Source organism: Gigantopelta aegis, chromosome 14, assembly GCF_016097555.1.
Source record: "Gigantopelta aegis isolate Gae_Host chromosome 14, Gae_host_genome, whole genome shotgun sequence".
NCBI lineage: Eukaryota > Metazoa > Mollusca > Gastropoda > Neomphalida > Peltospiridae > Gigantopelta > Gigantopelta aegis.
In genome coordinates this window covers 24,543,987-24,560,198 of record NC_054712.1, presented here as the reverse complement: position 1 = coordinate 24,560,198, position 16,212 = coordinate 24,543,987, and the positions used below count along the sequence as shown (strand labels likewise).

Genomic DNA, 16,212 nt, shown 5'->3' with positions numbered 1-16,212 from the left:
TTTCACAACTCTCAGCACTCTGGATACATATAAAATCATAGTATCCTGTTTGACATCCTGTTATTTCACGACTCTCAGCACTCTGGATACATATAAAATCATAGTATCCTGTTTGATATCCTGTTATTTCACAACTCTCAGCACTCTGGATACATATAAAATCATAGTATCCTATTTGATATCCTGTACATTTAACGCCATGTTATCCCATTTGATATCATGATATGTTTAACACCATTTTAACACCTTATTATTCTGTTTGATATTGTGTTACATTTAACCCAATGTTAACACCATATTATCCTTTGATATCATGTTATGTTCAATGCTGTAATATCCTATCTGATATCCTGCTCTTCACACAATCATCTATTCAATTACATTTAACACCATAGTTTCCAGTTTGACATCCTATTACATTTAACACCATGTTATCATGCATGATATCATTTTACATTTAACAAGTTCTCCTGTTTGATATCTTGTTCCATTTAACACCATGTTATTGTGTTATATCCTGTTACATTTCACACCATGTTATCCTGTTACATTTAACACCATGTTACTAATATTCTGTTTGATATCCTGTTACCTCCTCCTATGGCAAGACTGACAGCATTTGGTACCATAAAACTTGTGATGACAAACTTTGTAAATGGGAACCCGTTCACACCAGTCAAATTCATCTCGACACTGTGGGTCTGCAATACAAAAACAAGTCATACACACAGCATTAATCGTTTTGATAGGCATGAAGGCAAATAAACCCATATCATAACCTTACTCTTGAAGAAGTGTGTGATATACAGATAAAATGTTCACTAAAGTTTTTAATACCTTAACTTCTTTAGGTTTTTTTAGTTTTAAAAAGTGGATGATTTTAAAACAAAGACTTTTTTCAAATATTGTAATCTGCATTTTTCCCATGACAGTTTTGTGGTTAATGTGTTTACAACTTTGAATTTAAAGAATGGAATTTAATTTGTCTGAAGGTCTTTTATAAGAAATAATTAATTTTCGAAAAACGTCGTACAAAAGTGCTTCATTGGCAAACCCTAATACAAAATAATTTTTAAAAATTACAACTGAAAGTGCCATGGCACAAAATGACACAGGAATTTCAAAACTTTGTGGAAATCACCATGACATTGCCAATTATTGTGATTGGAGAGACAAGGACTGGGATGTGGTGGACAGCAAAAGAAGTTGAAAGATAGGAGGAACTACCAGATTGTGAAGATATGAGACAGAATTCAAAGGAGAGAAAGGAAAGGGGGCAGTGCAATAAAAAAAAAGGAGAAAAAAAAAGTTATTGTGGTTAATTGCCAAGAATGCTATATGCAGTAAGGTATTGATTCTATGACACATGCACGCACGCACACACACAGTTCAGTGGGTAACAATATTCTGTATTCTGAGAAATTAAGATAACATTATGCAATATTCACCTGGTGTTGGACACACTGTCATATTACATGGTTCCCTCTCGGCTGGTTTTAACAATGGGTCACATCCTGTGGACAGTTGTCTTTGAGTCCTGTCAATACAGTGAACAAGGCGTGTTCTTTCTCCCCGCCCACAGCTAACAGAACACTGAAAACACCAATAATATCATCACATTTAGTGAAGAGTCCTGTCAATACAGTGAACAAGGTGTGTCCTTTCTCCCCACCCACAGCTAACAGAACACTGAAAACACCAATGATATCATCACATTTAGTGAAGAGTCCTGTCAATACAGTGAACAAGGTGTGTCCTTTCTCCCCGCCCACAGCTAACAGAACACTGAAAACACCAATGATATCATCACATTTAGTGAAGAGTCCTGTTAATACAGTGAACAAGGTGTGTCCTTTCTCCCCGCCCACAGCTAACAGAACACTGAAAACACCAATGATATCATCACATTTAGTGAAGAGTCCTGTCAATACAGTGAACAAGGTGTGTCCTTTCTCCCCGCCCACAGCTAATAGAACACTGAAAACACCAATGATATCATCACATTTAGTGAAGAGTCCTGTCAATACAGTGAACAAGGTGTGTCCTTTCTCCCTGCCCACAGCTAACAGAATACTGAAAACACCAATGATATCGTCACATTTAGTGAAGAGTCCTGTCAATACAGTGAACAAGGCGTGTCCTTTCTCCCCGCCCACAGCTAACAGAACACTAAAAAACCCAATGATATCATCACATTTAGTGAAGAGTACTGTCAATACAGTGAACAAGGCATGTCCTTTCTCCCCACCCACAGCTAACAGAACACTGAAAACACCAATGATATCGTCACATTTAGTGAAGAGTCCTGTCAATACAGTGAACAAGGCATGTCCTTTCTCCCCGCCCTCAGCTAACAGAACACTGAAAACATCAATGATATCATCACATTTAGTGAAGAGTCCTGTCAAATACAGTGAACAAGGTGTGTCCTTTCTCCCCGCCCACAGCTAACAGAACACTGAAAACACCAATGATATCATCACATTTAGTGAAGAGTCCTGTCAAATACAGTGAACAAGGTGTGTCCTTTCTCCCCGTCCACAGCTAACAGAACACTGAAAACACCAATGATATCATCACATTTAGTGAAGAGTCCTGTCAAATACAGTGAACAAGGTGTGTCCTTTCTCCCTGCCCACAGCTAACAGAACACTGAAAACACCAATGATATCATCACATTTAGTGAAGAGTCCTGTTAAATACAGTGAACAAGGCGTGTTCTTTCTCCCTGCCCACAGCTAACAGAACACTGAAAACACCAATGATATCATCACATTTAGTGAAGAGTCCTGTCAATACAGTGAACAAGGTGTGTCCTTTCTCCCTGCCCACAGCTAACAGAACACTGAAAACACCAATGATATCATCACATTTAGTGAAGAGTCCTGTCAATACAGTGAACAAGGTGTGTCCTATCTCCCCGCCCACAGCTAACAGAACACTGAAAACACCAATGATGTCATCACATTTAGTGAAGAGTCCTGTCAATACAGTGAACAAGGTGTGTCCTATCTCCCCGCCCACAGCTAACAGAACACTGAAAACACCAATAATGTCATCACATTTAGTGAAGAGTCCTGTCAATACAGTGAACAAGGTGTGTCCTATCTCCCCGCCCACATGCTAACAGAACACTGAAAATTAATCTGTCCATATATAGCATACATGTAGTGTAGTAGATGAAGACTTGTTTTTCTAACTAGCAAGATTATCCAGTCAGTCAAATATAAATTTGTTCTCTGTGAACCTTTTTGTTGTTTCCAAAATATTTTTCTTTTCTTTTCTTTTAAGATGAAGCAAAACTTAAATTATGAATAGAAAACACATTTAATGGAGGCTGTCAACTGGATTAATATTGTGATGTTTTTTTCCCCAACGAACATGCACCTTAGCACATGTTTGCAATGTCTAAATTTCACAAACAACCATTGGTATTTGCAGTGCATATTTGCAATGAAAATGATGCATTTATATAAATTTCATGATTTGAGATTGGGCGCTAAATTTTTTTCCCTGGTTAACAGTATAATAATACTTATAACAGTATAATACAGACGTACCACAGCCCAGCGTGAAGCATACCACTCTGGCAACTTCACGGGACAGAGTGCTTCCTGACATCTCTCCTCCAATGTTATGTTGGGCTTCGGAATACGTGCACAGTCTCGGTGGTCTGTTGTCACCCAGTGGCCAGACCTGTCACTCCTGGTGCACCTTAACATCCTTGATCTTTGACCCTCACCACACGTCACAGAACACTGCAAAAACATAGCAGGCCTCAAATTGTGCTTCATGACACCTCAATTTAAACTACTGCCATTTGGTGTCTAATATTTGGTTATTTTGACACTTGGTCAAGAAAGAAAAAAAGAGAGAGGAAACGCGATTTCACCACATTAGCTACTACTACAGATAAAACAGAAAGTTATCTTTTATACACACTTTTCTAAAGGCAGGACATTACATATCACAGCCTTTTTGCTTAAACATCTATTATCACCATTTTTTATTGATCAGTACTTTCTTTGTTAGAACAGGAAAGGAATAGTTTTGGTATGTTTTCTTATTAATATTATGGTATTAACTAGTCCGAAGGGATGTAGAATGTGTGGTTCTTCTACATCTGAACCTTGTTACACACCCTATAAGTAGCTGGTATTCAAAACTTGTGGCACCATGTTTCAACTGTTTCTCAACTGAAATAGTGCAACAAATGGACACACAAACCAAAAATGTATAACCTACCATACTCACTAAATCCTGATTGAAGTACTTCTGTCATTATTAATGAAATAAATCTTCCAACGACAACCGTCAAAAGTCCCCCACCATTTTAAATATACTACACGGAGGGAAGTAACTCGCCGTGCACATTAAGAAAAGTATTGACATAACGTGCCCCATGCACTAGGTATTAACAAAGAATGATTTATAAAAATTAAACGATCCCGCCATTCAAATTAAATGATTATTTAATACAACCAATACATACGTGATGCCATGAAGAAACAACCCACTGCAGTTTAGGTTTAAAGCACGGCTTGCGTCGACATGGTCTGGACAATCGAGGCTGAGGTTGCAGTTGACACATGCTGTCAGGCAACAAGATCTGACCATGTAGTGTCCTACTGCGGCAAGTTATCTCCCTTGATTTGGTTCCTTTACCACAAGTAACAGAGCACTGAAATTAAAAATCATGTAAATATTATATGCAGGCAAACGAAGGAAATTAAAAATCATGTGAATATTATATCCAGGCAAAAGGGGGGGGGGGGGGGGAATTAAAACACAAAATATGTTGCATTTTAGTGTTTAAACTGGATCCAAAAATGTATCAGCAATTTAGCAAAGTTGGTCACTGATCACACTAATGTATATCCACATATTAGAAAAAGAAAAGATGAAAAATGTAAGGTGATTAATAAGGCTTCCCAATCCCTGACATAAGTATAATAAAAATATAAAAATAAAAACAAAATTGGTCAGAAAATTTATACAGGGCTTCTAGATTATGGTATCCCCACTCCCATGGCTAGTGATATTCAATGTTGGGCTAGTAAATAACTACTAGTGACATGCCAGACAGGGCTTCTAGATTATGGTATCCCCACTCCCATGGCTAATGATATTCAATGTTGGACTAGTAAATAACTACTAGTGACATGCCAGACAGGGCTTCTAGATTATGGTATCCCCACTCCCATGGCTAATGATATTCAATGTTGGACTAGTAAATAACTACTAGTGACATGCCAGACGGATAGTGAAAACAAAAGTCAACAAATGTTGCAGTTAAGTCTATTTTGTAAATATGAATATCCTGCTCCCACACCAATCGCTAATGTTAGTGTTTTAATCTCCATCTCCCTCTTTAGGTGACATATCTAATTATTACTATAATTTAGTAAAATTGTATTAACTTAAAGTAAAGTAGGGCTAGTGAATTTTTAATCCTGGCTATTAAATTTGTTAAATCGCTGATCCCATGGCTAGTGGATTAAAAACAAATTCTAGATGCCCTGATTTATAGCTATGTTAATTAAACAAAATACAATAAATTAAAGCTTTTTGAAGAATAGTATTTATTTAATTTTTGCATTACTGTTTCAGTGATCTAATAATGCTATACTTTCATTTACAGTTTGGTAATTTGGTGAACAACAGCTTAGCAAATTTAAAATTGAAGAAAAATGTTAAGAAAGAACAAACAAACAAATGTTTTATTTAATGACACTCTCAACACGTTTTAATTACGGTTATATGACAGCAGACATATGGTTAAGGACCACAAAGAGGTAATTAAAGAAGACACCTGCTACTGCCAAGCCATTGGCTAATCTTTTCAATTAGCAGCAAAGGATCTTTTATAATATATACACCATCCCACATAGAGGATAGTATATACTATAGCCTTTATATTTCTTGTAAGAAGATAAAATTGATGGTTCTACTCACTTTTTTATGTATATTACCTTTGGAAGTGCATAGAATGGAAACTAATTTGGTGCTATGTTAACTTATAACATATGAATGGGAGATATGTCATAACACACATTGTCATCAATTTCTTTACAGCATTTGTTTTTATTTGGAGGTGGGACGTAGCCCAGTGGTAAAGCACTCGCTCGATGTGCGATCGGTTTGGGATCGATCTCCATCGGCCAGTGCACCACGACTGGTATATCAAAGGCGATGGTATGTGCTATCCTGTCTGTTGGGTTGGTGCATATAAAAGATCCCTTGCTACTAACGGAAAAATGCTGCGGGTTTCCTATCTAAAACTGAATGTCAAAATTACCAAATGTTTGACATCCAATAGCCGATAATTAAAAAATTAATGAGCTCTAGTGGTGTCGTTAAACAAAACAAACTTTTAAAATATTTTTTATTTATATATATATATGTATATATATACATGTATGTGTGTGTATATATATATATATATATATATGTATATATATATGTGTGTATATATATATATATATATATATATATATATATATATATATATATATATATATATATACATAGAAGTTATTACCAGAGTGTTTTTCGGTATCGACAATATCATATTTTAGGAATAAAAATTGTATTATGCGAGCGTCTGGCGAGCATAATACATTATTTTTATTCCTAATATATGATATTGACGATACCGCCGAAATACACGACGGTAATAATCTCTTTATCATATAAGCTCAAGCTTAATACAATGTGTTTTTGTAAACTGTACATGCAACTTTAATTCCAGTCTGCCATTACTAGATATTCAAATGACGTAAGAATATGTAGCGCGGTGTATTTTTGAATGGAAATGACGTCAAACTCGAATGATGTCATTTTGGATGTCCTTACATCAAAATAAAGTTATGCCTAACGTTTTTTGTTTTCTGAATGCTGGACAGCTTTCAGTTTCAAATTGCTATTGAAATGTTTTTATTTGATGACTATGAATGCATACGTCAATCATGGAGTGTCACCCAAGTATGTTTGCTTAAATGTCAATAAACCTATTGCCGAGACCTCGACTAATTTACATCTAATTTGCAAAGTTATCAAATTCTTAAAGTATGTGATCTGAAAAATATCACCTACTTTGATTGCACTGAAAATGTAAAATATATATATATTTTTTAAATTATGTTTTGTTATGATCTTTTTGGGCCTACTTCATAAAGCTCTCCTAGGCAGGCTCTCTTACGCATCATCACATCATCCTGGTAAGTCATTTTGCACTGCACTACAAGTATGTGCAAAGTTGCAATAGTTTAGTGAATTAGGCCCCAGATTAATATGGCTACATCAGGAACTTTACAGCCAAATTAGTATGACATTATTAATAATTTAAAAAACTCAACTCACAAATGACCATTTCCCAGCATGCCAACGTGGTGGACATTCCTGTGTATTACACTGTTGCCATTTGTTGGGTCGGGTCAGTTGGCGACAATGTTTTCTTCGCACTTTTTTGTCACGGTAAGCCGACACTTTCTGCTTACAAATTACTCTTCTTTTTTGTTTGCCTCCTCCACAGCTTTTGGAGCATCGCATCCAAGTTTCCACTTCCCACCTAATAAAACATGGCAAATAAATTTTTTAATTAGTTACGGCCCAGTAGCCTTTTGGTAATTTATTTGCTAGTGTTATATAATATTAGCAAGTTTTGATCAGATGATTTCTAAAAAAAAATTCAGTAAAATATGACCAAAAATATTACACATGGTGGATTTTTCATGAATTTGTTTTAAAACTCTCGAAATGCACATTGGACTAGGATTCTTAACACTATGATTTTTGACATTTTGTTAACTTTAAATTGTTTAAATCATTAAGTTTAAGAACATGCCTCAACATTAACACTGTACAGTGGAAGAATCTATACTCTTGTTTTTTTACCATATTTAAAGACAAATACTTGCTTGTTATGGGTCATGGGATATATATTTTATTGCTTTTTGGTGATATGCATCTACTTTTTTTGTTTATCCTTATGTGTGTGATGACTATTGATTATTGGAGAAAAACACCAACATTTTTCTATTTGATGAAATATTTGTTTTTTAAATTTACAATTGTAATCAAAATAAAATACATACATGTATGTATGCAGACAATAACTTCTGGGTAGATTCTAAATAATACTGTTAGTTTACTTTAAGCCATGCTATTACATGGAGTTCTCTCACCTTGCTCTACACGGTTTCTGGTTGCAGGGGAAGAGTCCAGTCTTGGGCTGTGTTTTAGGATTACAGTATCGTGGGTCCACTTCCTCCCCATCATCTCTCGTACAGTGACCAGAAGACGACTGTTCTCCTGACAACAGAAATATATATATGAATGAATAAACGATGATCCAACAGACCAACTGATTAAGCAACCAGTCAATCAATAAAAATAATAAATTAATAACTAATTACATAAAGTACATGAATGAATGAATGAATGAATGAATGAATGAATGAATGAATGAATGAATGAATGAATGAATGAATTAATTAATTAATTAATTAATGGATGAAAGGACAAACAAATAAATGAATTAAAACAATTTAAAGTAAATTTAATAATATAACAAAATATAAAAATAAATGGATGAATGGATGAATGAATGAATGAATGAATGAATGAATGAATGAATGAATGAATGAATTAATTAATTAAAAAAGAAACAAATGAATGAATTAATTCAATTTAAAGTAAAAAAATTAATGATATAGCAAAATATAAAATTAACTGTTAATTAATTGTAAATAGACAAAATACTTTAAAACTTAATATAATAAATATAAATAATAATAATAATAATAATAATAAATAAAGGCTAGCAAGCTGACCAATTACAGAAAGGCAGGGAAATAAACAAATGGACAGACAGACAGACAGACAGACAATGGTAGACAGCTAGACAGACAAGAGTGGACAGATGGGCAGGCAGGATTTGCATGGGCAGGCATGGCAAACAGGCAGAAAAACAGACATAAAGATGCACAGATGGATGGAAAGACAGCCACAGATGGATAGACAGAAAAACACAGATGAATGGATTTTAGTAATTCAGGGCTTCTAGATTATGGTAGCCCCACTCCCATGGCTAGTGATATTGAATGTTGGGCTAGTAAATAACTACTATTGTCATGCCCAATGGCTAGTGAAAAAAAGTTGTCAGATGCTGCATTTAAGTCTATTTTGTAAATATGATTATCCTACCCCAACCCCTATATCTAAGGGTTTTTAAATTTCTATCTCCCTTTTTAGGTAACATATCCGATTATTACGATTAGAAAAATTATATTAAGTAAAGTAGGGCTAAAGAATTTTTAATCGTGGCTAGTAAATAAAAAAAATCACTGATCCCATGGCTAGTGGATTTTGTAAAAATTCTAGTAGCCCTGTAATTCATTATTAAAAGATGACAGTATCACTGAAAGAATTGCACACCTCCAGCACACTGTTCACTGCATGACGACAGCACGACAGTCCAGGTAAAATTCGTCCAGGTGGGAACCGGTGTCGGAGCAGAGGATCTCCTGGGCATGGTGTACTCATAGAGGATCCCTGGGTTGTCTCCCTGAACCAGTATCTGAAAACAGTGTCATCTTAGCTTTAACATCTCACAAAATCCTACACATTAAAAAAAAAAAAAATTCTACAGATTTTTACTTATTGGAGTAATTGAATGAATAAATGAATTTATTATTTCATTTCAACTTATTTTCATGCTTATATCCAATTAAGGTCCAGTCATGCTGTCCTGGGCACACATCAGAGCCCTCTTCCACAAAGCGATCTTAGCCCTAACATCAACTTAAGTGTCTGTCCAGGACAGTGGGTTAGTTGTTAGTTGGTTAGTGGTTAGTGAGAGAGAAGAGAAGAGAGTGTAGTGGCCTTACACCTACCCACTGAGTCCTTAAAAACTTGTTCTGGGTTGGAGCCGGTATCGGGCTGTGAATCCTGTACCTATCAGCCTGTAGTTTAATGGCTTAACCACTGTACCACTGAGGCCGGTAATGAACAAATCAATGTTTAATGACACCCCAGCACTAGACTAATTGTTACACACCTGGCCTTGATGATGATGCAGAGAGTAAGCCAGGGCTTTAAGCTGCTAAGAGCAGATTGAATCTCCAAATCAGATTATACAGAGCAAAGAAATATTTTTTTAAACAAAATCTTATCATATTTTATACTGTAGATTTTTTTGTGTCTGAGGTATTATATTTATTTTGACAGTCGTCAGGGGAAACTCAGTACATTTTTCCATTTGCAAGGGCATTAACAGTTCTATACATTTTTCCATAGGACAATACATATTATGGCCTTTGATACACCAGTCATGGGCACTGAATGGGACAGAAAACCCAACTGTGTCTGCCATGGAGGTTCAATCCTATGGCCAAAGCATCTCAGGCAAGTAATTTACCAATTAAGCTAAATTCAGTCTCTATCTGATAAAAAATATTGATAAATAGTGCATTTGTTTTGTTTAATGACACCACTAGAGCACGATTTACTAATCTTTGGCTATTATTGATCATTCTGATATATAGTCTTAGAGAAGAAACTCACACCATGTTTCCATTAGTAGAAAGAGATCTTTTATATGCAATTTCCAACACACAGATAGCACATACCACAACCTTTGATATACTAGTCTTAATGCATTGGTTGGGATGGGGAAAAACCCAATCATAGAATAGGTCCACTGAGGTGATTCGATCCTATGACGCAAGCACCTCAGGCAGGTGCTCTACAGTGTATTTTTGCTTTTCACATGTATTATTCATTTCTTTTGCAGTCTCAGCCCTAATGTCAAATACTATTAAAAAAGGTATGAAGGAAGAAAATGTTTTATTTAACGGCGCACTAACACATTTTATTTACGGTTATATGGCGTCAGACATATGGTTAAGGACCACACACACAACCACTTCATGGGCTACTCTTTTCAATTAGCAGCAAGGGATATTTTATATACACCATCTCACAGACAGGATAGTACATACCACAGCCTTTGTTACACCAGTTGTGGAACATTGGCTGGAACGAGAAATAGCCCAATTGGGCCAATGACGGGGATCGATCTTAAAGCAACCGCATATCAAGGGAGCACTTTACCACTGGGCTACATCCCGCCCCCCACCAAAAAAAGAAAGGTATGAGTCAGTGTTCATTAAAAAATGTGTATGACTATCTTTACTTTCCTACCTCCAACACTAGATCTTCCTGCAAGGGCCCATCACTGGACAATGACTCTGGTTTGTCATACAGTCTCTTATAAACAAAACGCACACCCGCAAACATATACACCCCATCCCAGTCAAGTCGCCAGCCACCATTCAGATAGTACTTTCCATACACATTCTTTATTGACAAGTAGCTGGGTGCAACCTCCCTCTCGTGGATATAAATGCTTCTTGCACCTTTGGGTAAGACCACAATAGGAAAGTAGGCTGGAAAAACAATATATGAAATGAAATGTGTTGTTTAATAAAGCTCAAGTATACTGGTTTAAATTTTTAAAAGATAAATAACTAATGTTTGAGCATAAAATATGTATTCTTTTTTTTTTATACAAGTAATCAAATAAAATCACAATAAAATTTGGCTAAGTGTTCACCTCTGTTAAACATTAAAGAAGCATCTATTGTAAAAGGATAAAATAATATTCATCCAAATCATTTACAGTAATAAAAATAATAATAAATAAAAAACATCTGGTTCAACTACTAAATAAAATTAACTATAGAGTAACAAGCAATTAATCCACTCAAGTAATTTTTAAATACCAAATATCAGAAAGATCTTACCTATCCCCATTCCAACAAACAACAAAAAACTTCTTTTTTTTTTGAAAAATGATCAATTATTATTTTCATAAAGTGGACTACCACCTCCAAATGCCCTCTTTGATATATAGCCATGGTTCTTAAACATTTTGAAGCTACACAAGTTACTGACAATAATAATAACATTTTGTGAAATAAGACAGTTATCATGAGAAGTGAATAAATAATAGTTACTGTTATGCTTTGCTTGTTCTATGTAAGCACCGGCTACGACATTACAAGTGGAGTTATCCCCCATGCACACTCCACACCGGTCTTTCCTGGCTGTGGATTCTACAACAAGATCACATCCAGCTTCCTGAAATTAGAATGAGGTAGACAACATATCCAACAACAGTCCATTTCAGTACACACACTTCAGACAATAATACCTGAGATAAACAAAATATGTTGTAAGGAAATACCAGTAAGAGTGAGAAATCTCAGTAGTCGTGTATCTAAAACATTGGAAGAAAGGAAGGAAATGTTTTATTTAATGATGCACTCAACACATTTTATTTATGGTTATATGGCATCATATGGTTAAGGACAACACATATTGAGAGAGGAAACCCGCTGTCAGCACTTCATGGGCTACTCTTTTCAGTTAGCAGCAAGGGATCTTTTATATGCACCATCCCATAGACAAGATAACGCATACCATGACCTTTGATATACCAGTTGTGGTGCACTTGCTGGAGCGAGAAATAGTCCAATGGTCCCACTGACGGGGATCGATCCCAAACTGACCGTGCATCAAGCGAGCGCTTTACCACTGGGCTACGTCCCGCCCACTAAGACATTGGATTCAGCAAGTTATATTTCCCATTGTTTAGTAAACATAATAAGCAGAAATGATGCCAAAATATAATAATTAGCCTCGTTTTGGATTACAAATGTCTGTTTTATTTACAAATCAGAATATCAAAAGGAAGTTAAAATAAAAATAAGGTAAAAAAATATATCAATAAAAATGTATGAGTTAAAAATTTAATTTGAAATGTTAATGGCTAGAAGATCTAATAAGAAGCCAAAATCACCTTGCAGGAACCTTTAATGCAAATATTGTCTGAATGTTCATTACATCTGGTTCCATCTTTAACTTCATTGTTCAGGGCAAAGAAGAAATTATAGTTTTCAGCCTGGCAGTACAGCTTGCACTGTTCTTCCTCTGAAAAACATTATAAAAAACACAAAAATATAGAAATAGAGGCAACTAATTATAATTTAGAATACACTGTCATATGTAACAGTAATGATCTGTGCATATTATACCAAACAAATAAATGGGAATTAAAAGGCTAAAACCACATGTGGAATTAATGAAGTAAATATACAGAACTTCACATACATTCTTTTCGCTTCCTGTTTATTGCATGAGTTTATTTCGAACAAAATAAACGAGTGTAATAAATAGGAAGTGAAAACAACGTATGTGAAGTTCTGTATTTATTACATACCTTCTTTTACTTTTTACAAAAACGGTTTTTAATTTAATGTCAGAACTACACTTTCTTAAATCTATGATCAATCCTCCTTTCAGGTATTTACTTAACATTAAGAATCATACTCTGTGGCAATCTTGTATAATGTTTCAAATACGATGTGATGTGAAGACAGAAGACAAATGTTTTATTTAACAACACACTCCACACATTTTATTTACAGTTATATGGCATCAGACATATGGTTAAGAACCACACAGATATTGAGAGAGGAAACCTGCTGTCACCACTTCATGGGCTACTCTTTTTAATTAGCAGCAAGGGATCTTTTATATGCACCATCCCACAGACAGGGTAGTACATACCACAGCATTTGATATACCAGTCACGGTGCACCGGCTGGAACAAGAAATAGCCAAATGGGCCCACTGATGGGGATCGATCCTACACTGACAACGCATCGAGCGAGTGCCTAACCACTGGGCGACGTCCCACCCCTTGTAAATCATACATGATGTCAGTAACAAAAAAGTTAAGCTTAACATTTAATGACATAATTGTACATGAATGTCTGTTTTTATACTAACAATTATTGTTTCCAAATTGTTGTGCAAAATATTGTTTTCGACATTGCTTTATTAGTTAAATGTACAAATATAGCTTTTGATCACTTATTTTGTAAGGTGGTGAATTAGGAGTCCCCAATCCTAACACTACCAATGTATTTTGGGGCAATAAACAATTAAAAAAAAGAAAAGAAAAAAAATAGGTGCTAATTCCAGTAAAAATAAGGGAATTCCCCATTTACAAGTTCCAGTCCAGATTGCACATATGTGTGATACAAGATGAATTTATTACACGGTTTGAAAATGTCTTTATCACTATAGTAAGATTGAATAGGTATGTAATAATAAGCAAATATTATACCCAGACCAATCTTTAAAAAAGGTATTATTTTAATCATAATTTCTATTGTTTCTTTTTTAATCAGTATGTTTTAAAAATAAAACACATAAAGAATTAAAATACTAACTAACTATTAAAATGATTGGTCAAAATACACACAAAAAAACATTTTGAAGTAATTTTTACCTCTTGAAGAAAAATATTAATACAATCTGAATGACAAACCCATTATCCATGATCAAGACCATATCTCTGTACAATGTAGAGTTGAATGGGCATTTGGCAAGATATTTTTTAATGTACTTCAGAAATTGCTACAATATTACATTTACAACAACATTTTTCTTTAACTTGGTCTGCATAAAAAAATATAAAGCAACATAATTCTTTAATTCAGTCCATATAAAACTGATATAACATCTAACTTCTTTAATTCAATCTGCATAGAATAGGTATAGAGCTTATATTTTTAAACTCAGTTACAGACATTATTCTTTAACTCAGTCTGTATAGAATATGCATTTCATAACAACATAATTATTTAATTCAATCTGTATAGAATATGTATAGAGCTTATATTTTTAAACTCAGTTACAGACATTATTCTTTAACTCAGTCTGTATAGAATATGCATTTCATAACAACATAATTATTTAATTCAATCTGTATAGAATATGTATAGAACTTATATTTTTAAACTCAGTTTGTATAAAATTAATACAACAATATTATCCTTTAATTCAGCTGAATAGAATTTTACATTCTGTAACTCAGTCTGAATAGGATTTTACACAATTCTTTAACTCAGTCTGTATAGAATTTTACAATATTCTTTAACTCAGTCTGTATAGACTTTCACACTATTCCTTTACTCAGTCTGTATATCATTTACACAATAGCACATACACATGTATAAATTGGTGACTGACTGACCATCTTTGATCTCCTTGTAAGGTCTCCACTTGTAATGCCAGCCTCTGAATGGTTTTTTGTTGAATTCTGCACACTGCTGACTGCGGAAATCCAAACTACCTTTTGGACATTCCTACAATGACTAATCTTCATTAACTAACATAAGATATAATTAACATTATACATTATTTAAAGGAAACATGGCACCAACCATGTACAATTAATTATAAATTGAATCACCTAAAAATAAATTTTATAAAAAATAAATTACTTAAAATATCTCCATAAAAGAACCCCAGATACGAGCTCTTAGCGGAAATTGCCGATCTTTAATGAGCAGGGCAATCACGAGGTCCGTGAAACCAAGAGACGCGTCGCTTGATCTGAAGCCTTACACTTAAAAGCATTAGTCCGTACCACTCATAAAGAATCTAAGACTTGCACAGCTTACCAAAACAATGAGTGTTCGTTCGCAAAACGTTTTGCCGTATCAATATGAGCTGTTAGTAAATGAAGAAAGACACACATTTACTTACAACAGTGATACTGAAGACAAAACGGATAGCGAGTCGGAGGGTGGAGAAACTGATGGTGCCAGACCAGACCGGTCGACCAATTTACAGCCCGGAGCCCGAAAGTAACCCGGAGACAAAACCAAAACTCTGATGCTAATGCCGAGGTGTATACTGTTCATATTTAGCATAAAGATACACCTCGATATGATGTATTTAAATATGTAAAAAATATAAATGTAGGACAAAAAAAAATTTGGTTTTTTTTATAGAAAATATCGCATTTTTTATGTTCGGGCAGTACATAATAAAATCTGTATGCACAGTGTAAACAAACGCTCTAATTTACGACAAGGCGCTTCACTTTCATTAACCTGGCTTGTAAAACAACATAAATGACTTGAGAGTATAATCAACTTTTAAACTAAATATATTTCTATTTGCATCAATAGAACGAAATGGGGTTATAGTATTTTTCTCTCATAAAAAAAAATGAGCATATTATTAGGCCTATTGGTAGGGTGCGTTAGAGTAAAAACGACCACTCACGATACCCAAGTGATAATTTTCTTTTCTTTGGTACTACGTAATTGGTCAGTTTTGTAATTTTAG

General features: G+C 34.6%; 1 protein-coding gene across 1 annotated transcript in view; it reads right to left on the bottom strand.

Annotated features, from left to right (window-relative positions):
- Window positions 1-215: 215 nt before the first annotated feature.
- The window catches only part of LOC121389468 (A disintegrin and metalloproteinase with thrombospondin motifs 16-like), a 28,390-nt gene continuing 12,393 nt past the window's right edge, over window positions 216-16,212 (bottom strand). Inside the window, exons 11-21 of the mRNA XM_041521107.1 lie at window positions 15,110-15,221; window positions 12,866-12,996; window positions 12,021-12,144; window positions 11,206-11,450; window positions 9,439-9,580; window positions 8,187-8,313; window positions 7,363-7,570; window positions 4,493-4,681; window positions 3,561-3,758; window positions 1,449-1,593; window positions 216-701 (exon numbers count right to left, since the gene is read on the bottom strand). Coding sequence (XP_041377041.1) covers window positions 589-701; window positions 1,449-1,593; window positions 3,561-3,758; window positions 4,493-4,681; window positions 7,363-7,570; window positions 8,187-8,313; window positions 9,439-9,580; window positions 11,206-11,450; window positions 12,021-12,144; window positions 12,866-12,996; window positions 15,110-15,221 — 1,734 coding nt within the window. The 3' untranslated portion in view covers window positions 216-588. The remainder of the gene's footprint in view (window positions 702-1,448; window positions 1,594-3,560; window positions 3,759-4,492; window positions 4,682-7,362; window positions 7,571-8,186; window positions 8,314-9,438; window positions 9,581-11,205; window positions 11,451-12,020; window positions 12,145-12,865; window positions 12,997-15,109; window positions 15,222-16,212) is intronic.